This window comes from Chamaea fasciata, unplaced genomic scaffold (genome assembly GCF_029207755.1).
Source record: "Chamaea fasciata isolate MVZ Bird 193981 ecotype frontalis unplaced genomic scaffold, bChaFas1.0.hap1 SCAF_20, whole genome shotgun sequence".
NCBI lineage: Eukaryota > Metazoa > Chordata > Aves > Passeriformes > Sylviidae > Chamaea > Chamaea fasciata.
The window spans coordinates 1,869,473-1,896,446 of record NW_027094105.1 but is presented as its reverse complement, the minus strand read 5'-3'; the positions used below and the strand labels follow the sequence as shown (position 1 = coordinate 1,896,446).

Below are 26,974 nucleotides of genomic sequence, written 5' to 3'. Positions count from 1 at the left end.
AAACAAGAGTTGAGGGGAGGAAAAAAAAGGAAGGAGGTTTAGGTCAGATATCAGGATAAGGTTCTTTCCACAGAGGGTGGTTGGGCACTGAACAGCCCCTGCACACTCCAGCTGAGGCAGCAGCAAAAACAGAACTGGAACAGAAACAGTGGCACAAGTGAGCCATGAACAACAGGCCTGCCAGCCTGGAGCTTTGGGGTGACCCAACTGCAACCTGCCAGCGCCTGAAGGGAGCCTTCAGGGAAGATGGAGAGACTCTTCACAAGGGCCTGGAGTGAGAGGACACAGGGAATGGCTTCTCATTGCCAGAGGGCAGGGATGGATGGGAGATTGGGCAGGAATTGTTCCCTGGGAGGGTGGGCAGGCCCTGGCACAGGGTGCCTCTGGATCCCTGGAAGTGTCCAAGGCCAGGCTGGACACTGGGGCTTGGAGCAGCCTGGGATGGTGGAAGGTGCCCCTGTCCATGGCTGGGGCTGGATGATCTGAAAGGCCCCTTCCAACCCAAGTAATTTCTATGATTCTATTTTTCCAAAAACTGAATCTCACTCCACCTACACTTGAGCCCTACTGTCACTGAGGAACATCACGGTCTTGCTCTTTGTAACTGGCTCCAGGACTCACTTCAAGCTACTACTTTGGAGAAAAGCTGGGAGGAAAGGGGAGAGACTGGTTCAGTTTCTGGCTGTCTGTGAAAGCCCATCTGAGGAGGGGCTGTTGACTGCTGCTCGGGCTGGTGGCAGCAGTGGACACCTCTGATAGTGCAGCACATCTTACCATGTGCCACCAGAGCTGGAACCTCAAACAGGAACTGGTTTCAGTGGAGCTCATCTCCTCTGACTCTTCCTCCTCTTGAGCATCTTCTTCAGAGACCCCATGGGGCAGACCAAGGCCAAGGGAAGCCATGATCAGCCTCAAGGGCCCACACCACCTGCTCAGCACACCAGGGCTCCACACTTACTGAGCAGGGTTTAAAAATACAGGATGCCAAGCTTAAAAATAAGCTTTCCCTTTTTTTTTTTTTTATAAAACATACAGTCAGATTTTAAGTGGATCTACTAGAAGACAGTCAGCTATCTTTAAGAAAAGTAAACTTTGCAATGCACTGCACACAGTTTTCTAACCAGCAAGAGCCAGTGAGTTGGGTCAGCTGCAGCGTTTCCTGAAGGAGCTTCAGTGGCTTTGTTTTTGTTTCCAGCACGTGGGCAGAGACAGTCAGAAGGCAGCAGAGGCTCAGTTCCTCTCCCCTCAGCCCTGCCCTGCAGGCACAGCTCAGCGAGAGGCCGGGGTGGGCACGGTGGGCAGGGGCAGCTCCATGGAGGGAGTCTCAGTCACTTCAGCCGGGCTGGGCTTGCGGAGCTCCAGTTTCTCGCTGAGTTGGTTGTAAAGCTCCTTCACAGCTTCCCCGCTCTGAAGGATGAGAATGAGGGACAGGGAAACAGCACAGTCACACTCCATTCTAGCCAGAACACCCTGTGTCTCACCCTGTGTGTTTAACACAAACCAACACAGAGGAGGAAGCCACAAGGTAATTAGGCCACAGCTTGGTACACTTGGAAAGCAGAGCTCATGTTCCATTCAACAACATCTGGTAAGGCAGCTGCTTTCATTTGCCACCAGTTTTCACTTTCTCCTGCTTCCCTTCCTACCTGCTTGGTGGGCTCCAAAGCTTTCTGGAGAGACTCTAGCTTGGCTGGGGCCACTTTGTGATGCAGATGCAGCAGCAGCCTGAGCACATGCCTGTGCACGTTCTCCTTCCTGTAAGAGCCGTTTGAAAGCAGAGTAACCAAGACAAACAAACACCATCTTGAGAACAAGGAAGCCACAACAAGAGCACCAATTCACCCCACCACAGACTTGGTTATTTTTCAAAACTCCTGAGAATTGGAGCTTCTGTAAGGGGCCAACTTAGTCTAAGCACTAACATTGCCTTAGACTTTCAAGGATTCAAGGAATTGTTCAACAGGAGTGGATTACTTGGACAACCATGAGGAGGAGATTTTAAGCACAAAGTGTGTGGAGGAAGCAGCAGCACATGCTGTTGTGCCCCAGCAGTAATTTCAGCCACTTTTAGGGCAGCTTTCTGGAGGCTGAACTTGTCTGCAGGCCACCAGCTAAACGAGTGACTCTCATGAGGTAACAACAGACTTTTGTGTGTTGTTGATATTGCAGACCTGAAGTTAACTCTACATAGTCAAAGCTAGTGCAAAGTCTGAAGGTTATTCTCCTTTGCAACTCCAACTTAGGGATAATGAATTGCAGTTTAGATAATAATTCATAGTCAAGACACAACCATTTTGCTGATAAAAACTTCATCCCAAAACATACACCTTTCCTGGAAGGAAAACAGTATCAGGCTGATATTTCCACTGCCTGTGAAGAATCTGGTGAACTACTAAACTGTTGTTCAAAGCAGTAAAACCTCTGTCAGGCATTCTGTAAACTCCCTCTCTCCAGTGAGAAAAATCTGCTTTACCTGGAGCAGGCAGTGAGGAAGAAGCCATCAAAGAGACTGGTGCAGAACTCCTCGAGTGCGAACTCATCACTGAGCAGGGTGAGGTTACCAGTGAGCAGATGCAGGAAAATGTCACTGAAGGCCAAGTCACTGAATGTCTCAACTATAAAACATGGAAAAGAAAGAGACAGAGCTTGACAAGGATGTGCCAAAACCTGTCCACACGGCTCCTGCTCCTGCTGGAAACCGTGCAGTGAGGTTTCATCATAGAATGGTTCGGGTCAGAAAGGACGTTAAAACTCATCCAGTGCCACCCCTGCCGTGGGCAGGGACACCTCCCACTGTCCCAGGCTGCTCCAAGCCCCAATGTCCAGCCTGGCCTTGGACACTGCCAGGGATCCAGGGGCAGCCACAGCCTCTCTGTGCTGTGCCAGGGCCTCATCACCCTCACAGGGAAGGATTTCTTCCCAGTACCTACTCCAAGCCTACTTTCTTTCAGTCATTTTTTTTCTCATTTCCTTTGATAACAGGCAGCCCAGGCAGGTGGCTTTGATCTTTCAGACATAAAAGATTAGGAGCAGATTGCTCCAGAGCTCTCCTGCAACTCAATCTCAGAGGAGTCAGTGAACAAGATAATACTGGTGAGAAAATTAAGGCTGTGTTCAGTTCTATTTTGTTACCATTTTTGTCACCACACAAAGACAAGTCTCAGCAACTTCTGGCCACCTGCAATCACTGTGGGCAGTAGCAGAACTGGGGCACCTGCTCTGTTATCTTTCAGATTCACTCCAATGAGTTCTCAACTAATCTCATTGTTAATGGAGCCCTTGATGTAAGGAACCACTGACCTCAGCCACTGTCCCTAAACTCTCACATCAGCTGAAAACTGCAGAACCCAAACACTCCTGCAAAGACTCACAACTAAGTCACCAGAAGAGCCAAAGGCAGAACATTATGTCCCTGACATCCCTTTCACACCAGGTTTAGTGGCCTCCTGGGTGTTCAGCACAAGGAAAACAGCCCCAGAACAGAAGATGAGACAAAAACCTACCTAGTGCTGGCAGGAGCCTCAAAAAAGCATTCTTGTTCCTCTGTTTGGTGATGTGAAGGATGTAATAGAGCCCAATCTCACAAGCTATTCTGTTCTCCTGCAGGAACCTGTTACGGCATAAGCAAAGTTTATTCATCATTAAAAAAAAAATTAAGAGGTTTAAAGTACTTTTGGGATAGTTATCAAGCAGGTACAGCAGTGGGTAACCTCAAACCCACTGACGAGCAGCTATTCAGTGAGTGAGCAGATGGATCATCCCTATGTTCACTACCAAACCCTAGAAAAACTGAACATTCAGCAAACAGCTGAATTCAAGTGTGAACACTTATAATGTATTCATGATAAAAGTGCTGCTCAAAATGGGGTTTAGAAGAACTTCAAATAGTCAAAAATTATACAAAGTCCAATACTGTTTTAGTCTCCCAAAAGTCAAAATCAACACTGTGATAGAGGAGAGCACAACTACCAGCATCCAGTATCCCAGATTCTGGCACAGACAAGAATTGTGCTAGAAATCAGTGGAAGACCTGAGCACTACAGAGTACACAGAGGTTATTAATTATCTTTCTGAAGTCCCTGGGGTGACAGGTTATCAACAGAGAAAGAGTGTGGGTGTCAAAAAATGCCAACTTGATGATTTCCAGTAGTGCTTTTCAGCATGGGCACTCATCCAGCTGCACCCAAATATCACCCAAAACTCATCATTCACTGCCTGGGAAGCTGAACACAAACACCAAATACTCTCATATGGAATGAGAGAATGGTCATTACAGGAAATATCACTTTATGTAGATAAATTTTATTTGAGGGAGCACAAGGGAAACCTGTTTTGTTAAAGGGGAAGTTCAGACTTGATGAATTAGCACTGAATCTTATCCCAGGAAGCCTTGCCTTTACCACAGGCAGTTTTCCCCTGCCAGGCCTGGCTGGCTCCCTGCTGCTCTGGTGGGGCCAGGCACTCACTTGGTGAAAGCCTCGGGAATGGTGCTGGGGTAAGGGATTGGTCCCTTCTCCTCCGAGGGCAGCTTCTGATCCACAGTGAAGGTGTGGTCATCCACCACAAAGGACATCAGCAGGGGCAGGAACCTGGTGATCAGCTCGGCTTCCTTGGGAGGGAAGGACAGAGGGAAGAGAACAAAGCCATCCATCATCAGTCACTTCATGCCACCTAATGGTCCTGAAGTGCTGTGACAAGAGCAAGGCAGTGTGAGGAGCCTCATCCTGCACTGAGGAAAAACAGTTTACAGACATCCAGTTCCAGTCAAAATTCCTGAATAATTAATTTCCACATGTTCCATGGTAATTAGGAAAACTCTATTTCATCTCACTACAGAAATCTCCTGCTCAATCCCTTTCTTTGGACAATTGTGTAGCATTTCATCTGAGAGGCCCTTCCCAGCACTGCTGCAGGCATGGCACGTGTTCAGGATGACATCAAACTGCTGATATCAACAATTACACACTCCCAGCATGGCCCAGGCTTACTTGTGGTAACACAGCCACAAATAAATCAGATTAAAGACTCATTTAGAGACTCCCTTTGGAAAGAAACTGAGCGTTTTCTCTTATGAGAGAGCACAGATCACAGCACTACCCTCAGAATGACTGACACTCACACTGCTACAGTCCCAGTGTTAATGCACCCCCTCCCTGGCATGAATTTAAACATCCTAGCAGCCAGGAGTAGATGAATTTTGGAGACTTCAAATGTGCCCCTAGGTATTTACTGCTTTATAGTTCAGAACAGAAACAGCAAATTCCTCCTGAGGAACAGCCCTGCTGTGCAACACCAGGATTGGCTCTCCTGTCCTCAGCTGAACTACACCAGGGATTCCTGTAATACTGAGAAAGGATTTCTAAAGCATGGAGAGATTACAGTTCACTGTGGCACTACACTAAACTGTAACAGAGAGCTGGGAGGGAAAAAAACATTTTTCTTGTCAATGAAAAGCTTCTAGACTGCTACCAGAGTTTAAGACCAGTCCTGGAATCCTGCTTTCCTCACGCACGATGTGTTCTACAAACCCATCAGTTGTGTACAAGACTTCAGGAAAAATGAGAGTAATCAGTGGAATATTTAACAGAGGAGCATTTTCCAGGCTGGTTTTAAAACAGTAAGGACCAGGCACTCATGGAAATAAAAAGGCAGGTAATGGAAGCTCACAGCATGTCCAGCACAGCTGCTCTGTGACCACTGTTTTCTCCCAAGAAAGCTCGGAAGAGACATTTGGAGAACAAATGTTTAACCAGGAATGCAATAAAATAATAAACAAGTCTAAATCTGAATAATTGTGTTAAATTCTTAACATCAAAAGGGCTCACCATTTTTGGTTCCTTGAAGACTTGGCTGTCAATCATGTCCCAGGCCCCCTGTCCCAAAGACAGCATCCTAAGGAGCAGCAGCAGATCCGGGCTTTCCTCAAATTTTAAGGGGAGAAGAAAACAGGCTATTTTGATTTTCACATGAGATAATTATTTGGGAGCAGTGGTTTATATTCAAAACTATTCTGGATTAGCAGCTTTGTCCAAGACTGGTAAAGGCATTCAGTTCAAGTTAACTGAAAACTGATCCTCAAATGGGCATCAAGTAACTGCCACACCTCAGGGTTTGTGGATTTAAATTTATGATGCACCAGGAAGTTTGCAGCCATCTGAGCACATCTTTTTAAGATGTGTCCAGCCCAATTAGTGCACTAAATTATAATGTATGAGAGGAAAAACCAAGTCATCTCAGCAGAAGAAAGGAGAAAGGGTGTGTAAGAACGACAACAGATTTTTTTGTTTATATTGTGTCCTGAAACCCAAATGACTTTCAGTCTTAAACTGCCACAAGGAAGTTACTCCATGCAACAGTAACGTTTAATAATTCAGGGATAAACCCAGCAAGTGGCTCCCACTGTCCAAACACCTGTAGGGTGCCCTTCTTCAACAGTTCTGCACTTCCTGCAGACTCCACTTGCAGGAGCTGTGTTTTAGCTCAGCCACCAGACCAGAACTGTGCAAACAAACCCACGGCATGCACCGTGGCAGGAGAAAGGTGCTCTGTCAGACAAACTGATGGAGGGACAAAGCAGGGAGGCACAGATTCTACGTATTATTCTGTATTTGCACAGCTGCCAGGCAGAATGAGCCATGCAGAGAATTCACGGTCAGTTTGGAGAGTTCCAAAATGCCCATGTCCCGACAGCTCCTGCAGAGCTCTGCAGCAGGTGCAGGAATCATGTTTTCCTTGTTCCAACAGCCACGTTTGGGAACTTGATGAGACTTGGACAGTGCCAGTCCTTCCCTGATGGCTGTCAGTCAGCGAAAAACCACAGTTCAGGTCAGGTACACAAGCTGCAATGCTTACCCTGGGTAAGGTGTCCTGCCCAACCAGGTCTTGCAGGTGCCTTATGGTGCTCAAGGCTAAGGTGTTAATGGCAAAGGGATCACACAGGATCATGGATAAGTCCCTGAGAAGAAGTAAAAATCAAACATTTGTCATACTTAACCAACAACCCCATCGTACAGGTCCAAGCCCAGCTGTGAGCACCTGATGAACCTCCTCCTGCTTTATAAAGAAGTAACATTCATGGTGATTTTGGTGTGAAAGACCACAAAAAACCAATTGCTGGAAGTCTTCTGCACTGAGGTCAAGCACAAAATCTCCCACAGCCAGTTGAAGATCCGCTGGGTGACAGCCCACAGGCAGTGGAGCCCTTTGAGCTGGCAGGTTTTGACCATCTCCAGAGTGCTGAGGACAGAAAGGTCTCAGGGGCTTTTGAAAAACAACAGGTAAAAGTGAATTCTCAAATAGTTTAAAATAGCAGTGGACAAAATCTGAAAGTACCTGCTAAATAAAATACTGTGAGGGCACCAGCGTGTACCAGATCACACCAGGGGTGTCATTTGAAGCTAATGAAGTACTTCAACTGACAAACATCACCAGCCCATTTTCTCTGGGTTTAAATCCAGACAAGTCGTTCATAATAAGTTATTCTGACTCCCTAAAAAAGGCTCCTGGATTTTGTTATGAGGCCACAGGGGAGACTCAAGAGTGGCAAATGAAGCAGCGCAAGCTCTGCCACCAGGATGTGCTTGGCTGTGTCCCAGCACAGAGGGATGTTTGGGATGTGACTGCACAGAGAGGCTGCTGGAGGTTTGCTGCCTTTAGGGAGGAGTTAACACCTACAGCACCTGTCAGATGCTCTGAGTGCTAGGAAGCCGTTTTCAGTTTCCCAATAAACTGCCCAAGTGCCTTACCCCAACACTTGTTCCTGTCCTTTCTTCACCCCATCCAGGAATCCTTGCAATTCCCGAGCTCTCTTGTTGTCCACGAACTTCTCCCGAATGCAGGCGTCAAGGCACCAGGTGAACTGTCACCAAATGGAGGGAGCTTTATGAACTCATTAAACCAGCAATAAACCACATGATGTCAGAGAAAACAGGCTCAGAATGACCTCGAAATCTCTGCAATTGAGATGCTTCATTAATGCACCTAAGCATAGCACCACACTGGTGACAAACACAGGGGGCAGAAAGGCCAACGTCCCAAAAGGAGGTTAGGAACGCCCAGGGAAGTTAACCTGGGGTCACTTTCTCCACTTCCAGGGAAGGCATTCCCTAGGAACCAAGCAGCAGGCATTTATTAAATCCATCACTGCCCTGCACACCTGTGGATTTGCATAAGTAGAAGACTAAGAAAGAAGCAGCATCACTTAGAAATGAAACGGGGTTTATTTTGGCCACTGCAATAGCACTCCCACTCTCTAAATAAATATTGACAGTGGAAGTGTTCCTGCTTTAGAGCTCTACTACTGAACTATTTTTTTAGGCGGAATACATGTAAAACTTAACAACTACTTCAGAGAAAAAGCCTTGTTCCAGGTCAGAGTGATGCTACCATGAACAAGGGGCCACTAACAAGATCCTGCTGTGACATTATCACATCTGCCACTTCCCAATATTTGAACAGTTTCCTATTTTCTTATAATTCAATATCCAAAGTATTTACTGTTACACACACAGTTTACTGACAGATGGCACACATCCATAACCAAGAGGGAAGCCTGGAGTAAGAACCTGGGGCCAGCTGATGGTTTTTATTATTTTTGCAGCATCTACATAGAAGAGATGTCAGATTAGACATTGCCTTTAACACTGCCAGAGTACCCCAAATTTAAATGATTCCTGGGTTATGAAATGAAAGCAAACTGCTGGTTAACCAAGATGAAGGTTTCACCTGAAGGTCCAAGGAATATAAGGTGGCACTTAGGTTCAAGGTCTGAACTCTCTCTTTACAGGAAGGACTCATCTTCTCTGGGCTTTTTCCAGAAAATTCTCCTTAAATGCCCCCATCTGTCCCACGTGACTGGTACCTTGTGACAGGGGTCAACGGTGCAGATCTCACTGATCTCCAGGTCATGCAGTGACATCAGGAGCTCTGCCCTGAGCGTGCAGTAATGGACGTTCCTGGTGCGCAGGAACAGCGTCCTCAGGAACTGCAGCACCATGTCGTAGAGCTTCACGTTCTTCCCGATCATCTGCGTCAGCTTCTGCACCACCTGGGCTCAGAGGGGGAAAACGTGGCCTCAGCACCAAGAGATGCTCTCATTCTGCTCACACACAAATGGAAATTAATGATCTTAGGTGATTTACCACGATTGAGGCATCTGCAGGGACATGAAGTCCTGAAAAGGAACTGTTTACTCCAAGATGTCCAAGAGCATTTGTTCAAGAGATGTTCATCAAATCTTCAACAGCCGTAACATGTTTTTGTCTCATCCCACAAGTTTCTTTTTTCTACCCTTCTGATTCTCTCCCTACACCCCCAGGGGGAGTGACCAAGTGGATGTGTGCTGCTGAGTGGCCAGCTGGGGTTAAAGCACAACCCTGCAGTGCAAACCTGGAGTAAATTGCACCAGGGCACTTAGACCAAATGATTCTGAAAGCAAAACAGATCAACTTTTCTGGATGCCGATCAACTACAGCTTTCTATATAGTTGTTTTTTTTTTTACAAAAAGCAACTTGAGTTGAACTATGTCCACTAAAAAAGGTCCCAAGAAAGCAGATTTAACATATCAGCATACTCCAACTGATGTGACAGAGATGTTCAGCCTTCAGAACAGCTGAAGTGTATTAAAGCCAGACTGAACAACAGAGAAAAAAAATCTGTCCTTTCTGTGTTTGAAATGCATAAAGAGTTTAGAACATTCACCAATTATTACATAACAACTAAAATAATTCCTGCTGCTTTCATCAATATGTGTAGGAGAAAACGGCCTGGTGTTTCTTGCAAAGAGTTTGTCCAGCTAAATAACTTCAGCAGCAAAGGTGGGCATGGGAAACAGCCCCAGTGATGTGATGGCTGACTGAGAGTTGATAAACTCCCCTCACCAGCACATTGTGAGGGTTTCCTTGTCCTCACCTCTCCTTGGCGTCTTGTTTTGGGAGACGGACTGAAGAAATTTTGCAAGAAGGAAATATCATTGCTGAAGAGAATGTTCTCCTTCTCCAGGATGTATTGCTTCAGCAGGGGTGACACCTCATCCCCAAAGAGAGCCTGGTTGTCCTGCCAGATCTGTCTCTTCACCTCCACAGCACAGGCCTTGTACAGGTCCTTATCAGCCATCACCAGCTTCAGCTTCTTCTCAGGGACCTGCAATCCACAGAGCAGTTACACAGTGAGCAGCAGCTCACCTGCCTGACTGTCCATGTAACACATAACTGGCTGCAGGAGGCATCTAAACCATGGAATCACTGAATATCCTGAGCTGGAAAGGACCCCAAGGATCACCCAGCCCAGCCCCTGTCCCTGCACAGACCCCCCACCAACCCCACCCTGGGCATCCCTGGCAGCGCTGTCCAAAGGCTCCTGGAGCTCTGGCAGCCTCGGGGCCGTGCCCATTCCCTGGGGAGCCTGGGCAGTGCCCAGCACCCTCTGGGGGAAGAACCTTTCCCTGCTCTGCAGCCTGAGCCTGCCCTGGCCCAGCTCCAGCCCTTCCCTGGCTCCTGTCCCTGTCCCAGAGCAGAGATGGGAGCTGCCCCTCGGGAGGAGCTGCAGCCTCCGGGGAGCTCTGCCCTCAGTCTGCTCCAGCTGGACAATCCCAGTGCCCTCAGCTGCTCCTCATGGGCCCCTCCAGACCCTTCCCCATCCTTTAAATATCTTCCAACAGCTTTAGATGTTTTTTTATCTTGTGTCCAAACAGCCCCAGGAGTCAAGATGAGGCTGCCCCAGCACAGAGCAGAGCAGGACAATCCTCTCCATGCCCTCATCCCCACCTCAGGCAGTCTGGGCATTCACCCACCTGGTGCAGCAGTAAACCAGCCCTAAGAGACTTCTTCAACAACCAAATCACACACCCTTAATTCTTCAAAGAAGAAAAAAAGGTCTAATTTAAATCTCCAGTGCTGAGATTTGAGGTATTTGTTGCTGATGTTCCCAAATTCAGTAATTTACTGAAGTTCCAGCAGTGTTTTGAATCCATTACCTTGAGTGCAACATGATGCTTTTACTAAGGACACTCCTACAGATTTTTGTTTCACAGATCTGATTCTCCCTCCTGCCTACTTTCAATTGCACTCTTCAAGTCTTACCTCCCACTTGTCAGAGATTTGTAAATCAGCTGTGGAAAAATTCACCTATCAGCAAACTTAGAAAAAAAATGGGGAATTATCCTCATCTGATTATGAAAATGTAAAATGCTTTTTGAATTAGTCCACTGAATTGTTAGCAGATACAAGAATGTATTGAATCTTCATTCAGTCCCTGACACTGAACAACACATTTGCAGAAGACGCAGAGGGAGCAGAGCCCACCTCCAGAGGCACAACAGAGATGTCACACCAGTGACACACCATGTCACACCAGTGACACACCACATCACACCAGGCCAGAGAGTGCAGTGATCCCACCTTGGGCAAGTGCTTCATGACACACATGACCACGGGCTGTATCGAGGGCATCTTGACCAGGGAAAAGCTCTTCTCTAGGAGATCTTCCAGCTTCTTGTACCTGAACACAGGGAAAAATACAAGACTAAATACCATGGAGCAGCAAAGGAATAAAGTGGCCACCTCAAAGCCACGGGAACTCAGCCCCCGAGGAACCCAACTGCCCTTTACAAAAGTCACCCATCCACAGCATTTTCACACAAAATTCCCAGAATTCACTCCAAGGAACCAAGGAGACTGCTGACAAACCTCTCCTCGACTTTCCCCTCCAAAGCGATGGCAGAGACTCTCTCCAGCAGCTTCTCCCGCAGCTCATCGAACACGGACTGGTGGAACTCGAGCCGGGGGGTGCCGTGCAAGTCCAGGAAGGGCAGGGCATACTGCAGCGAGGGCAGCAGCACCCCGTTCTCCGTCTGCAACACAACCCGCAGCGGGAACTGGGAACGGCACTCGGGATAACAAACAACGCCAGGAAAAACCCAAACAGCACCGGGGCCCGTCCCGTGCGCCCTGTCCGCGCGCAGCCCGGCCCCACACGGCACCTCCGCGACGCCCAACACACCTGGAACTGCTCGATGGCCTTCAGCGGCTCCGTGCAGTTGGTGAGGGTCTCCTTGAGGTCCTCGCCGTTGGCCACTCCCAGCTCCTGCAGCCCCGCGTACATCTCGGCCTGGCCGGGGCCGCGGGGCCGCTCCCGGCTCAGCTCCCGCTCCTGATCCCGGCTCAGTTCCTGCTCCCGATCCCGCCTCAGCTCCCGATCCCGCTCCCGGCCCCGGTCCCGCCTCAGCTCCCGCCCCGGCTCCGCGCGGTCCGCCCCAACCCGCCCCGGCCGCGCGCGGGCCCCGCGCCGCAGCACGAAGGTTCCGGCGCACCAAGGTTCCGCGGCGGCTGCCGTGGGTGTCCCCGGGCTCCCCGCGGCCCGAGGAGCTCGGTGCGGCTCGGCTGAGCGCCGGGCAGGGCGGACAGGGCTCAAGGAGCCTTTGGACAGCGCTCTCAGGCACACGGAATCACAGAATCACGGAATGGTTTGGGTCAGAAGGGACCGTAGAGGGTGGTCTGGTCCCACCTTCCTTTCCAAGGAGGGCCATCCCAGAGCACACGGCACAGGATTGTGTCCAGACGGTTCTGGAATATCTCTAGTGAGGGAGACTCCACACCCTGTCTGGGCTGCCTGTTCACTGCTTGGTCACCCACACAGGAAAGAAATTCTTCCTCATGTTGAGGTGCAACTTCTGGGTGTCAGTTTCTGCCTCTCGTCTGGGCTGGGCAAGCAGAGTCTGGTCCATGCTCTGACCCCATGCTTTAGATACTCATACACATTGACGAGGTCCCCTCTCGGCTGTGTCTTCTCCAGGCTGAACAGGCCCAGCTCCCTCAGCCTTTCCTCGCAAGAGAAATGTTCCAGAACCTTGACCAACTTAGCTCTCCACAGGACCTGCTCCAGGAGCTTCCACATGGTGGGACTCTTGGGGGTGTGCAGGGCCAGGGATTTGGCTCTGTCCTTGTGGGTCACTTCCAGCTCAGGAGATTCTGTGATTCCATGTTTCCATGCAGCAAAACTCGGGGCTCCTGGCGTACAGGGTTCCAATCGTGGGCAGACAGCAATGAAAAGAAGAAACATCACCAAAACCACAGAAGTGGTCTTTTCCCCATGGCTGGTTTGATTTTCAGATCCATGACCAATCTGTAGACACGAGCAATCATCCAATTGCCTCAGTGTGAGCAGCCATGGAGTTTTCTTCAGAATTTCCATTTTCAGGGATGAGACTTTGTGGCACCATCAGGAGAAAGCAGGCATGTGTTCCATAAAGTCAGAGCCTTGGTTATTTCCCACAAGGAGGCTCTCAGGAAGGGGGGCTCATGCCCTCAGAAATTAAGTCAATCCAGTGGCAAGCAGTTTCCCCACTTCTAACTTGGAAGCTCACACTGCCAGATGTGGAATACCAAAGGGATGAGTTCTGCCTGCTTTCTTTTTATTACACAGCTGAGTTAACCCCACATTTCTGTTTACCTCAGCCCCGCTGCCTGGGGCAGTTTCGAGGTTGCAGCGGTGCCGTCGCAAAGCTCTCACTGGGAAGGGCACGGAGCCCTCCTGCTATTTATGGACAGCAGTGATGGAAGGGAAAGCAGCGCTGCCTGACACATCCCGGCCGAGCCCACGCGTCCTTGTGGTCCCTGTGGCTTGGGGCTGGGCTGAAGTCAGAGCCTGGCCCCGACCACGCCTTTCTGCTCTTTTTAAAGGTTGTTAAAGCAGCCGGTGTCAGTTTGCTGCTCCACTGCTTCCTCTTTCGTGAAAGGAGAAAGCTCTCCATGTCTTGGCGTGAGCTCCTTCCCCCCTGGCTGGTGATCGTAGCGGGACTGACTGGCATCGTGCTGCTCTGTGTCTCCACCAAAGATGTGCCCATGGCCCCGCTCAGGACCAAGGTAAGGGCTCCCAAGGGGAGAGACAGGCAGCTAAACTGGGCTGGTTTGTTGCTTTTGACATTATTTTATTATTGAGCTACTTACAAACCGAGGAGGGAGCTGGAACAAGACTATCAGGACAGGTTGGCATCTTTCTACATGCTGTAGGTTTTCGAACCAGAAACAAGCCCACCCCTTTGATTGGTCAGGGAATACAGGCAGGATACGGTCCATGGATCAGTGGAGATGCTCAGGGCAGGCTGAGGGGAGGCAGCCCATGTCAGGAGCTGCCCCAGAGGAACAAGGAATCAGTGGTGTCAGTGCAGGGAAAGAGCTAGGTCCCTCTCAAAAGTCAATAGGAATGTGCCCCTGAACTGCTGCTTCTGCCTTAAAAACAAATTATCTTTCATGCTTTCTTCTCTTTGGTCTTACCTTGATTTCAAAGAGCCAGCATGCTCCTCATAGCTGGGTCAGGTCTGGGGAGGGGGTTAATGCCCACCTGCTCTGTCTCTTGATGCTCCTGTTCCTGAGGTGAGCTCAGTGGCACGCCATGGTTTAACCCAACAGAACGAAGTTATCTTGCATGTTTAGAGATAGCACCCCTCGTCCGTGTTCCTCTCAGAAACAAAACTGGATTAAAAACCCCCTTACTGGTCCTTGTTCTGTCCTTTCCTGGTGTCGAGCTGGACATAAATGTGGTGATCCCTCCCCTTCCCCCTTGTGCTCCCAGCAGCAGCCTCTAATTTTCTGAAGGAGGAAAAAAAAAGCCATGTTTCTCCACCAATGACATTCCTTTCTTCCTCTTCTGCAGCAGCCAACATGTCCCTGCTAGAAATCTGAGCTGTCACTGATGGGAGGGTGCCAGCAGGCTCGGGCAGGGAGCTCCATCCTCCTTCCGCATTGCTGCTCCAGCCCAGCCCCACCAGCCTCTGGCCTGGGTGCCAGGACTGGAGCAACTGGGAGCTCCAGGAGGGCAGCAGGCAGCCAGCCTCGCTCAGAGGCTGCAGCCAGCTCTGTCTGGTGCTGAAGGCCTTCTGGTGGCATTAACATCAACCTCTCAGGAGGTTTCTCCTCCCACACAGTCACAGCTCTGCTTGTGCATGAGATACAGCTTTGACCACGCACTACCATGGAGCTCATGAGTTTCCTTCCTGTCTGTGTAGGAGATATCCCAAACTGGGGTCATGTTTGTTACAGGGGGCAGAGGAACCCTAGGCTAGCTCTGGAGCTATTTTGGGTGTGGGCACATCCAGAGCTGTGCTGCAGGGTAATCCAGTGGCCTCCACTAGCTCACCCTCATATACTGGGAGCAGCAAAGCTTGGTCACCAGCAAACAAACACTGGGGACAGAGATAGAGAGCCCTTGGCTTGGGCAATAGCAGAGCTGCCAGGGGACAAGGGGCTGAGCTGGTCATGTTCACTGTTTTTCCTGCCAAGACATCAACTCTGTCTCTGAGGGGCTGCTGTGTTGTATAGTGTCTGTGCTGGTTGCTGCAGCTCCCACAGCTCTGCACACATCAGGGCAAACTCAGCCTGTGTCACATCATCGTTGCAGTGAGACATCAAAGAGACACAGGAGTCCCAGGTTCCTCAGGACAAGCGAGCTGCAGCCCTTCAGTTCCTGCACAAAAGCCTGAGCAAGCCAATCAGCAGCACTTTGAGTCCCAGAATCAGTGGAGAACTCATATAGTGCCATCTCCCACTGCTTTAGGACCTGTTTTTCCTGAGTTCCAGGTGGCTCAGCTCTCAGGGGAAGCCCTCTGCCTGGTTTCAGGAGCAGCTCCAGTGCATGCCATTGTAGGGCTGATGCATTTCTGGGCGTTTCTCCACTCCTGCTGTTCCTCATGTATATTCAGAAATGCAGATCCCTGCAAACCCTCGTCATCTTCTGGCTTTGCCTGCTCTTTGAATGTAACAAGCAAACTCAAATGCTGCAGTGCAGGCCCAGGGGTCACCCAGAATACGTACATATGCTGGGTAACCCTAAAATGTCAATCAGCATGCATTCAGAAGTGTTTCTCAGTAGAATATCTTGGGGTTTTTCCAGTATGGCATTGTTCTGGATGCCAGCCCATCCCGCACCATCCTGTTCATCTACCAGTGGACAACCACCAAGGCAGACAAGACCGGGGTGATCACAGGATGCAGCTCCTGTCCTGTGCAAGGTAAGGTGCCCGTTTCCTGCTCAATGGTCTGTGAGACTGGCATGGGAGAGATGGAAAAACCGAGACCTGTGCATGAACCAGTGCCACAAATTCCTTGGCTCTTCCACCACCCAGCTGTGCACGGAAATGGTGAAGCACAGGTTGCTTGTTTTCAGCATGGCTCTTCTCGACTGGGCAGATTTAGCCACACACAGCTGGACATCAGTAGCAGATGTCAGGATTTGGGGGCTGCTGCAGGCAGGGAAGCACACAGAGAGGATGAGGCTGGTCCTGATGTCCAGATGGATCAGTGGTAGAGCCAAGGTTACTGGAGCTTCTCACCCAAGAGAGGCAGTGAACAGCAATGGAGACTAATTTGACTGCAGGGTGACTCCTGGTATCTTCTGCCTCCTCTTGACTGTGCCCTGGGCACTAAGTGGGGCAGTTCCAGCACAACACGGCTCCAATCCCCTATGTGGTGTTTCACAGCACGAGTTCAGCTTGCCTTTAGGTGTCACATTTCAGAGAATCTGGGGGTTTTCCTCACGGATTTCAATCAGTTTGGCCCTGCCAATGCCAGCTGAGTGGGTTTCATGCATTAATGCATGGGGTTTTCCTTCCCTATCTCCTCATCTTGCTTTGATGTTAAAGCCTGGTTATAGCGGGATGCTGGGAAGGACTGAGCCCTCAGCTGTGGGAGGGCAGCTGCTCAGCAAGCAGGGAACAGGGTTTGTGCTCTTGCAGGCTGTAAACAACACAAATCACACACAAGGTGCACAGAGGGCTCCCTGAAACCTTGTCTGTGTCCCTCGTTCAGCGGCTGGGTTAAGCAGCAGCCCTGGGAGGCAGTTTGCTATCAGCAGCAGCACAAGAGGCCTGGCCAGCTCTGGAGCCCGTGTGTGAGTGGCCCTGTCTGCATGGCAGCACAGCCACAGCCCTGCAGGGGCTGCAGGGAAGCTGCAGCTCAGCCCTGCACAGGGCCCCAGACAGCAAAGCACGTGGTGAGGGGATCAGGAGGATGGGGAAGGGAGGCTCTTCCTGGGTAGTAGCTCAAAACCAACATTTAAGACCTCACTGACTGCTGGAAAAATGAGTCAAGGCTGGCACACAGTTTCCCTCTGCAGAGCACTGGCTTCCTCCAGGGCAGGGATGTCTTGCTTGCTGGCAGGGGCTCAGTGGCTGGAGGAGAGAGGTGACACATCAGCCTCTGCATCTCCTTTGCTTATTTTTATAGCAACTACAGCCACATTTCTCCCTCTGTGGGCTGAGACAGCCTCAGCTGTTGCAGCAGTCATGTGGCTGATATAGATGTCTCAGCTGCAGAGCTAGGGGAGTCTTAGTGCAATTTGGGATTTCTATACACACGTGTTTTGGTCCCTGTTCCATATTTGAGCAGAGTGGATACCTGGAAGACCCCCTTCATTCCACCTGTGACAGGTTCTGTCTTAACAATGTCCTAGGATAGCAGCTCTCACAGTTCTCCCATAACTTCCCTTAAAATTCCATTCTGTTCCATGGTCCTCAGGTCCAGGAGTCTCCAGCTACTCAGATTCTCCTCAGAAAGCTGGGAAGAGCTTGGAGCCATGTTTGAACTGGGCCCAGAACGAGATCCCAGCAGAGCAGCACAGCCAAACTCCCCTGTACTTGGGAGCCACCGCCAGCATGAGGCAGCTGAAGTGAGTGAATATTGCAAACTCACACCCAGAGATGAGCACGCATCACAGGATCATTGTGTACAGGCATCTCACCCTGTCTGCTCTGCAATGTGAGCCAATCCTAATCTGCTAGTCGGGTAAACCTTCCTCAGGCCCTGAAGAGAGGAGCATGGCATGGCTGTGTCTCCATGTGTCGCCCCAGGCAGCCATGAAAATGACAGTTCTGCAACTGCTGCCAGGCTGGTAGTGTCTCCTTCACAATTACACTTTCACAATTTGTGCTTGGGAAAACACCCATCAGTCTGGAAGCTCAAGTGTTTTCAGTTTGTGTGACAGCCCACATGGGCTTGCAGGAGTGTTTCTTGTCAGCAAATGGGACATGGTGGTGGGAAGGTTCACCTTATCACACACAGTTTTGTTTTGTGGACCCTCTTCTCAGTCACCACATTACTGGACCTTTATCTCCTTTTAGACACTGGGGAAAAGTAAGGTCTGAAGGGGACCAGGCCAGTGGGGTAGGGCCAGAGGATGGTGACAGTGACAGAGGGTACTAAGGTCCTAAATTCTTAAATGATGGCACAACTGCTCAAACCATGCTGTTCTTGCCTCCAGTGCCCTGCGAGGGGAGAGGGAAGCAGCAGCAGCAGGAGTGAGATTGTCATTGTGTCTCTGGGCTACTACCCAAAGTAGGGAGCACAGCAGAAGCCCTGAGTGTGCCCCCACTGCAGGCTGCTCCTGGCAGGATACTGTAACATCAAATGTGTCTTCTTTTTCTTTTGTGTTTAGCCTCACCCATCCCATCCTCTCTGACAGTCTCCTTGCAGCTCTGACTGGCACCCTGAAGTCATCCCCCTTCAGCTTTCAAGGGGCACAAATCCTGTCCAGCCCAGAGGAAGAAGCATTCAATTGGGTTGCTGTTAACTATGTCCTGGAGAACTTCTTCAAGGTAAAGGATGGTTCTATTCTCCCTGGGGCACACAGAGCTGGGCTGAGCAGCTCCTGTTAACAGCCACCAAGACAAGTGGTGGGATGGGTAAAACTCTCTACTTAGAGCAATGTTTCAGCACAACTTCCACTGCCTTTCAGAGGCAGCTTAGATGCAGCAGCAGCTGTTTGAGGTGGTGAGGCCCTGGCACCGGGTGCCCAGAGAAGCTGTGGCTGCCCCTGGATCCCTGGAAGTGTCCAAGGCCAGGCTGGACATGGCTTGGAGCAACCTGGGATAGTGGAAGGTGTCCCTGCCCATAGCAGGGGGTTGGAATGAGGTGAGCTTTAATATTCTATGGTCATAACTAGAAGAACCAAACCTCTGCTCTGGCCTTCCATGAGCACATCCATGCAGTTGCTCTAACAGCTGTGAGGCTTTCTGGCCAGCACACCCAGGATGCTCAGGTAGATGACCTTACCTGCTGGCCATGGGGCATCACCAAGAACTCCACTGCAGCTGTAGCTCAGTGCCTCTGTCAAACAAGGGTTGCTGCTGTTTGTGGAGTGCTGTGGGATTGCCACTGGAATCCAGCTGTCCCACGGGGAGTCTTGTGGATGGTAGAGAAGCAGATTCTGTTGCTGCCAAAGCAAAAGCCTCTCTCAGTGAGACACCAGTGAGACCAGGGAGGCCTGCTCTGTATTTAGAAGGCACTTGCTAAACAAAAAAAAGTATTTTCAGTTTTTCTTGTTTCACCCATCACTTCTCAAGCCAAAGGGTCTCAAAAAGAACTCAGAGGGCAAGAGAAAGGTGGGTTAGACCGAGTTATTCCTCGCCAGAGATGTGAAAAGCAGCTCTGATAACCAGCAGCAAACACACTGGTTAGGGATTTGTCAGACCTGTTGACAGCAATACAGCCTCCCCCAGCCAGGCACTGAGTGTTTACCCCATGTAAACTCTCCTGCCTGTGCTGCCAACTTCAGCATTGCCAAAGTCAGTTCTGCAGGACTGCAGGAGATGATGCCACAGAGTTCTTCTGACAGAAGGATCACTTTAGCATTAAGGAAGTATTGAAACATATCTGCCCTCTTGGAAACATCCCTGCCACTCCCCACCACCATCTCCACTGTCCCCTTCTCCTGCCTGTTGAGACCACTGCCTGGTGCAGCCATCCAGGCTGGGCAGCCCTGTTTGCCCCCACAGGCTGTGGGAAGGCTCTGTGCAGGTGGCAGTGCCTGTACAATGGCTCCTCTGTTCCCTCTGAAGCCACTGGTTCAGCAACTTGTACTGTGGGCAAAAAGGAGGTGGGCTGGGGGCACCATCGAGCTGCTTTCTCTCTCTCTGCACTAATGCTGGCACTTGGCTGTGTCTGAGATGGAGAAGTCTCAAGGATTGACCTCTCCTGTTCTTTTTGGGTCAGTATGACTGGCGAGGACAGTTGGTCCCCTCCAGGAGGGGGACGGCAGGAGTCCTGTCCATGAGAGGAACCTCAGCACAGCTCACTTCTGAGCTGCAAGAAGAGAAGCAGGCCCCAAAGGAGGGAGTGAGGCTGCAGCTCTACGGGCAGACACACAGGGTGCACACCCACCAGTGCCCCTGCCACGGCACAGAGCAGCTCCGCAGCAGGCTGCTCTCTGTGCTCATCCAGGTGAGTGCTCAGGGGCACAACATCACTAAATGACAGCTGCACCAGGTGTGGTAATGGGCAAAGTGTCAATCACTTTAAAGTCAATCCCTCTTTACTAGAGGCTGTTTGCATATATTAGAAAAACACAACGCATTTGTAAAACTTTCTCTCCCTCCAAGCAGACACACAGGCACCAATTCAAGGCTTTCCTACTTACAGATTATATTTGGCTCCTACTTAAAACACATAAACACAATACTCTCCTGGGGTGTCAACATCACCTTCAGGGTGAGGAGAGGCAAGGCTTGCCTTGGTTCCTAGGAACTGCTCCTCCATCCTAGAATGGGAGCACCCAGGAACCAACTGGGACCTTCCATTTGGGGTATTTCCTTTGCTGACTTTAAAAGTCATCTTTAAAAGAGCAATACTTCATTTTGAAAACATGCAAGTGTTTTGGTTCTTCCAAACTTTATTTCACTTAGGGAATGGGGCAGAGGAAAAGAGTGGTATAGGATGGTACAAACTCAAGAATGACCTTAGTCCTCATCAAAACTGTGTTTTTCAGGAATTAACTGCACCCTGCCCATTCGCTTTCCTCCCTATAAACCCCACTTGCCCTTATTTGAGGCCTGAATGTCACACCAACTTCACCACAGTTATATTGGGAACTTGCTAGAGATAAGAAACACAGATTCTTGTGGGGTTGAACCATCTGGAAGGCAGATCAGAACAGCCTTTTTCTTGCGACTAGAAAGAGAACAGGGTGCATGAAACTGTATTTGTGCTCTCAGCAGGTCCAGTCACTGCACTGACCCTGAGTTCAGCAGGAGCTGGGACCTGGCTGGGCCTCATGGCTGACTCGATGCCATAGGATTTGGCAAAGGTTTCACAGCATCCCTACTTGAATTCAGCATTGTGGTGCTTGAGGAAAAGTTGTTGCTAAACATGTTACATTCTGTAACCTTCCTAGCCGTGTTACATTCTGTCTTCCTGTGTGAAGCCCTGGGATGCTAATGTCCTCTGTCGCTACCTCTGTCCTTGTTTTTTATTCTGTCTCCAGGATCAGAGAAGTGCTAAAACCGTGTCCAATCCCTGCTGGCCCCTCACCTACTCCCAGGAAGTACAGTGGCAATCAGTGCATGGGCCTTGTGCTGCCACTGATGACACACGGGACATCCCTGGCCCCAAGGAGGTCTTCAACATCATGGGCTCCAGCAATCCCGCAGCCTGCATGAGCCTCGTGCAAAGCCTGCTCAATTCCTCGTCTTCCTGCAGCTTCTCCAAGCCTTCCCTCAGCAGTGGTCTCAAGCCCCCTCAGACCAGGTTTCTGGTGAGTTCTCATTTACAGTGGGATAAGCCAGTGGTATGAGGAATCCATGAAATGGGGCCAGTTTGACCATTAATAAATAGAGTGGGAACATCCAGACCATGACACTCCTGCCCTATCCCCCTCAGTGCCACACAGCTGTTCAAGCATGGACCACTGGCTTCCCACAGTGACTGTGGGGAAGCTTTTTTCATCTATGTCTCCTCAGTGTCTGCTGCTGAGCCAATTCTGGGGCTCCATGGAGCCAGCAGGGATGGGACAGTCAGGTGCTGTGTGCTGAGCAGGTCTTCCCACACCAGGTCTGTGGTAAAGCTGGAGATCCTCAGCCCCTTTCTTAGCAAACTTCTGGTCATGCTGCACCACAAGCACCCTTCTACCTGAGAACCTGGATTTAGTGCCCAAAGTCATTGGATTGTTAAGCCAGGGGTAGCTCAAGATCCCAGGACAAGCTGAGTGCATTTCCAGGGAGGGTAACTATGGAAATTTCCCCAGCTCCCTGCTCCTGAGTCTCCCATGGACATGGTGCCCAGGAGCATCAGGATCATCTCCCAGCCCTCAGCACTGGTGAGGTTACACCATGAGTGTTGTGCTCAGTTTTGGGCCCCTCAACTGCAAGAAGAACATTGGGGGACTGGAGCATGTCCAGGGAAGGGAATGGAGCTGGGGAAGGGTCTGGAGCCCCAGGAGAGGCTGAGGGAGCTGGGAAAGGGGCTGAGCCTGGAGAAAAGGAGGCTCAGGGGGGACCTTGTGGCTCTGCACAAGTTCCTGACAGGAGGGGACAGCCGGGGGGGTCGGGCTCTGCTCCAGGGAACAGGGACAGGAGGAGAGGGAACAGCCTCAGGCTGGGCCTGGGGAGGATTAGACTGGATATTAGGGAAAATTCCTTCACCAAAAGGGTTGTCAAGCCCTGGCACAGGCTGCCCAGGGCAGTGGTGGAAATCACCATCCTTGGAGGGATTTAAAAGCTGTGTAGATGTGGCACTTGGGAACATTGTTTAGTGGTGGGCTTGGCAGTGCTGGGTTAATGGTTGAACTTGATTTTGGACATCTTCTGCAACCAATATGATTTTTTGATTCTATGACCAGTCTACATATCCAGGCAGGGCCAGGAAGGCTGCTGGGTGCACAGTGGGAACAGACCTGTTTCCATCTCCACACAGCAGCAGCTCTGCTCGTGTCCCTTGAGCCCTTCCACGGCACTGGAACCAACCCTGCACACCAAGGGCACCCTGGCAATGCTCAGCCACTGCCCCTCACTTCCCCGGGGGTAATTTCTGGTGTGCAGAGCAAGGACACAGCACAGTCCCACCCGATGATTATTTCTGCTGCTGTTGTAGGTGATTTCTGAGGCCATGGACTTCATGAGAGGAACTGTGCCTTCTCCTGACTTGGGTCAGGCTGTCAAGAGGTTGTGTGGGATGTCCATCAAAGAGGTAACTGTGGAATAACTTGGTGTGCAGGGAGAGTGGGAAGCAAGGAACAGTTTGTTGCAAAAGCCCTTAGAGCTCAGACTGACAGAGCTGTAACTTACTGGCTCTCTCAGGGAATAATTTGGATTTGTCTGGATTTTATGGGTTTTGGTTTTTTGTGGGGCTTTTCTGTGGGTTTTTTTTTTAACTTTAAGGAAACAGGCTCCACTTATTTTCCTTCCTCTCAAATCCCAGCTGCTGCTGGTAACACCTCAACCTAATTAAAAGCCACAAATACCTTTTACAGTATTTTAAGGAGTAAACAGGAAGGCTGTCTACCCACTCCTGAACATCACCTTGGTCTTGCTGTAATTCTTCTGTCCTAAAGTGCAAGGGACATGTCCACTCAGGGTTGTTCCCATTTCACCTGGGCCCACAGAGCCCAAGCCAGGGGGAGTTTGTCAGTTCTTTCCCTGAGCTGGTGGTTATGAGGTCACCCTCATTTGCACTTACACTGATGGAGCATCCACAGTAACGTTCAAATGGGACAGTTTCTCCAGGGTTTGTTAATGAACCCATAAGCAGTCCCCCAGAGCATTCTCTTCTGGAAGGAGGAGAAAGATCCCAATGTTCCAGCTGGGAGAAAGCAGCAGCAGCATCAGCTCAACCTAATTAGAGAGCAGGGAATCAATCCTACCAAGCAATTCACCGGCAAGGCAACCTGGCTGTCAGTCCTGCTGCTCTTGGATCTGGCTTAATGAGATGGGAAGAAAAGCAGTAACAGATGACACTGATTTCTACCCCACAGCCCAGTGAGTGCAGGAAATGTGGTTTCAATCTGCACAGGACACAAACCCCTCCTTCAGTCCCATACTCAGAACAGGAAAGGAGAAACTGTAGCAGACCTGAAATTCGGCTACAGAGTATTTACTTCTTTTACTTTTCTCCCCCATCTTATTTTTTTTCTGAAAATGGCACCAGCTGATTAGGGAGTCCCAAGCAAGCCTGGATACACTTGTTGATTACTGCACTGTGTCTGCCTTCATCTTCCATCTCAGTACAACAGGATACACACTTGACTTTGACCGGCCTGCTTGGACTGCATTCCAGAAGGTCAGTTCCTACAGCACAGTGTTCCCAGGAAGGCTGCTCCCAGTACAGCCAGCCTGTTCCCACATGGACAAGCCCTAACCAGCTGGGCTTCTCCAGCAGGATGGTTTTGCAAAATCACAGTTGCGGTAAACAAGAAAACCAGTCGGAGAGCCAGAGATGACATTTGTCCTCTCTGAAAAACACATGGATCAAAAAAACTTCTCTGGACCAACACCATCTTCAGAAATCTGTGTTGGCAGGGAAGGAAGTACAGCTTGATCTCCACTTAATGCTAAGGACAAGCTGCTGATAACATTTCCCAAGCCAAAAGGTGCTTCCCTACCTTTTTGCAACCACCTTTATACTCATGAGGGTTGACATCATAGACTCCTGGACTGGTTTTGGATTGGAAGGGAACATAAAGCTCCTCTCACTTCACCCTCTGCCATGGGCAGGGATACCTTCCACTATCCCAGGTTGCTCCAAGTCCTGTCCAGCCTGGCCTTGGACACTGCCAGGGAAACAGGGGCAGCCACAGCTTCTCTGGGCACCCTGTGCGAGGGCCTGCCCACCCTCCCAGGGAACAATTTCTTCCTAATGTCTATAATCTAACCTAACCTCTAATAAGGTTTTAGATTCCTCCATCTGAAGGTCCTAAGGACAGGGGGATTTGATTCAGGTATTTCCTTCACAAAAGAAAAGAAAGCCTGTTCCCAGACCTCTTCACCACTGACAGTCACAGCCATGGTCCCACTAAGCATGGCCAAGTAGTGACAATCAGAAAAGGCAAGGTAATGAGGTAGGTCCAGGACCCCCAGGGAGCCCAGCCTGGGAGGACAGAGACAAGCAACCTAAACCATAGGTCTGAGGTTCAGCCAGGGTCAGAGAGACATCTATCCACATTGCAGACTTAAGATCTACTAGAAAAACCCATCAGTAAGCAGAGAAGAGCTCTCCTCTACAGCACAGCTCAGGGGAGAGGGGGCTGCCCAGGCCGGAGCTTACATGGAGTGCCCGTGGGCAGAGGTGTGGGTGGAAGTGCCATTAAGGCCAATTGGTGTACTCAGGGCGCTGAGACTGGGAGAGCTCCTCATTTCAAGCCAAATCCTTGGATCAGCCTCAGATGACACATACAAAGCCTTGGGCCCATGCACAGAAACACAGCTAGGGTCCAGGCCATCTCCTTCTCTTCTGACCTCTCCTTTTATTTCAACAGATGGGTGACAGATCATCTGGCTGGACTCTTGGGTACCTGCTGAGTCTGACCAGCACCATCCCCCAGGACAGCCCAAGCTTCCTCAAGGGGATTGAGCCGGGGGTCTGGTCCTTGCTCCTGGTCCTCTTCGTTGTGCTGCTCATGGGCTCCTTCATGCGCATCTCATACCGAGTGATGGTCAAGGAGAGCAGCTCCAGCCACAGGAACAGCAGTGTGTTTGATGACTGACACTTTTCTGACACTCAAGACTCTTGTCAGAGCACAGCTAACAGGGTCCAGACAGAAATCACAGGGGTATAAGTCACTGGAGGATGCAAGTGATTTTTCTGCAGGGCTCCCAGCAACTTGCTGGTACTTGCACTACTGTACTTTGAGACAATGGATCCTGCTCCACAGGAAGTCTGTGATTCCTGGTGGATGGCAAGCTATTCATTCTCCAAACAAGAACAGCCTGCATGGCTCTTCCTTGGGCTACAGCTGGGATTACTCATGTCAGACATGAAATGATGCCTCTGCAGGCAGGCCGGCCGGCCCTGAGCTATTGTGAAGTTAATATTGTCTAATCCTGTCAAATCAGAAGAGGTGGTGTCTCAAAAAAGTGCTCTGTCCTCTTCTGTGGCCTCTCGAGAGATGATACGTGCAGTATTGCCATTAGTGAAGACTGGAAGGGCATTAAAATAGTCAGAATATAACAGCCAACTGCTTCCATGTTCTAGGGAAAATGCAGGTGTTTTCTGCCTGATCTGTCTGTGCTTCCATCTCAGTGATGATGGTCATGTCTCCCTTCCAATGAATGCTCCTGCTGACCAGGAATCCTTCAAAACCAATCCTTCTTAGTCTTGGCCTCTACAAAATGTGCCGAGGATCAAAGGCGAAACAAAGGGCACAGATGCACAGGTGAGTCTTTGTCTCTCAGCTGAGTCACAGCCACACAGCGTTAAAATTGCCAATTTAAACTCTTTAGCAAGGACTCAAATTAACACATTTAATTTCGTATTGGCTAAAGCTGAGTTCATGCTGGGCTGAGGTTCACCTGTTTGTTCATTTGCACTGACCTGCTTCTCCTGCTGACTCTGGAAGTGTCTCAGCTGACACTGTCCTTTAGACCAGAGCAGACTCAGGAACAGAAGCTTTCCTAATTGTCACTTTCATATTAGTCCATGACCAGAGTTACTTTATGATCTAATAATCAGGATTCCCCTGGGACCTGGCAGTCATTCCGGCTCCTCTGGTCTGCTCTGCACGTCTGAAAGATGAGGTGCTGTAGGAATTCTGTGAATTCTGTGTTACTGTGAAGAAAAGGGATCGATTCACACTGTCCTTTGATTTGACTAAGGCACTTAGAGCTCACTCCTCAACTGCTTCAGAGACTTAAAACACACGGACTGTGAAGAGCCTCAGGGACTAGTGTCTCCAAGGCTTTACAGACCACTTTAAACAGAAATGTAAATGCTCACAGATGCAGTGATGTGCCTTGCAGGATTTTTAAAGCTACCATGGCACCTAAATCCTTTCAAATCTGATTATTCGTCCCTTGTGCTCCCAACTGATAATATAGGACACACACACCCCGTAATATTAGGGTATTCATGCATTTTCAGGCCAATTAATGAAGGTTTGGAACCTGCCAGTCAAGTTTAGAGGGGTGTGGAAACAGACTTAAACAAGCTTCATATTCATTTCTTTGAGTTGCACGTTAGATATTTTTAATTATATCATGTCATTAAAGATGTTTTAATAGAC

At 49.9% G+C, this 26,974-nt stretch overlaps 2 protein-coding genes across 2 annotated transcripts; one reads left to right on the top strand and one right to left on the bottom strand.

Moving 5' to 3' along the window:
* Window positions 1-677: 677 nt before the first annotated feature.
* On the bottom strand, window positions 678-12,209 carry NELFB (negative elongation factor complex member B). Its single transcript, XM_066201331.1, has 13 exons — window positions 11,999-12,209; window positions 11,686-11,849; window positions 11,398-11,497; window positions 9,911-10,141; window positions 8,861-9,046; window positions 7,746-7,858; window positions 6,853-6,955; window positions 5,826-5,921; window positions 4,467-4,609; window positions 3,504-3,610; window positions 2,474-2,615; window positions 1,647-1,755; window positions 678-1,407 (listed from the first exon to the last, which is right to left on the bottom strand). Exons 1-13 carry the CDS (start codon window positions 12,098-12,100, stop codon window positions 1,270-1,272), a joined length of 1,734 nt encoding a protein of 577 aa, XP_066057428.1. The 5' UTR covers window positions 12,101-12,209; the 3' UTR covers window positions 678-1,269.
* Window positions 12,210-13,703: 1,494 nt separating this feature from the next.
* On the top strand, window positions 13,704-26,974 carry LOC136299583 (ectonucleoside triphosphate diphosphohydrolase 2-like). Its single transcript, XM_066201332.1, has 9 exons — window positions 13,704-13,860; window positions 15,887-16,004; window positions 17,509-17,659; window positions 18,425-18,584; window positions 19,981-20,208; window positions 21,248-21,517; window positions 22,852-22,947; window positions 23,905-24,036; window positions 25,232-26,974. The coding sequence occupies exons 1-9, from the start codon at window positions 13,747-13,749 to the stop codon at window positions 25,457-25,459; spliced, it is 1,497 nt and encodes a 498-aa protein (XP_066057429.1). The 5' UTR covers window positions 13,704-13,746; the 3' UTR covers window positions 25,460-26,974.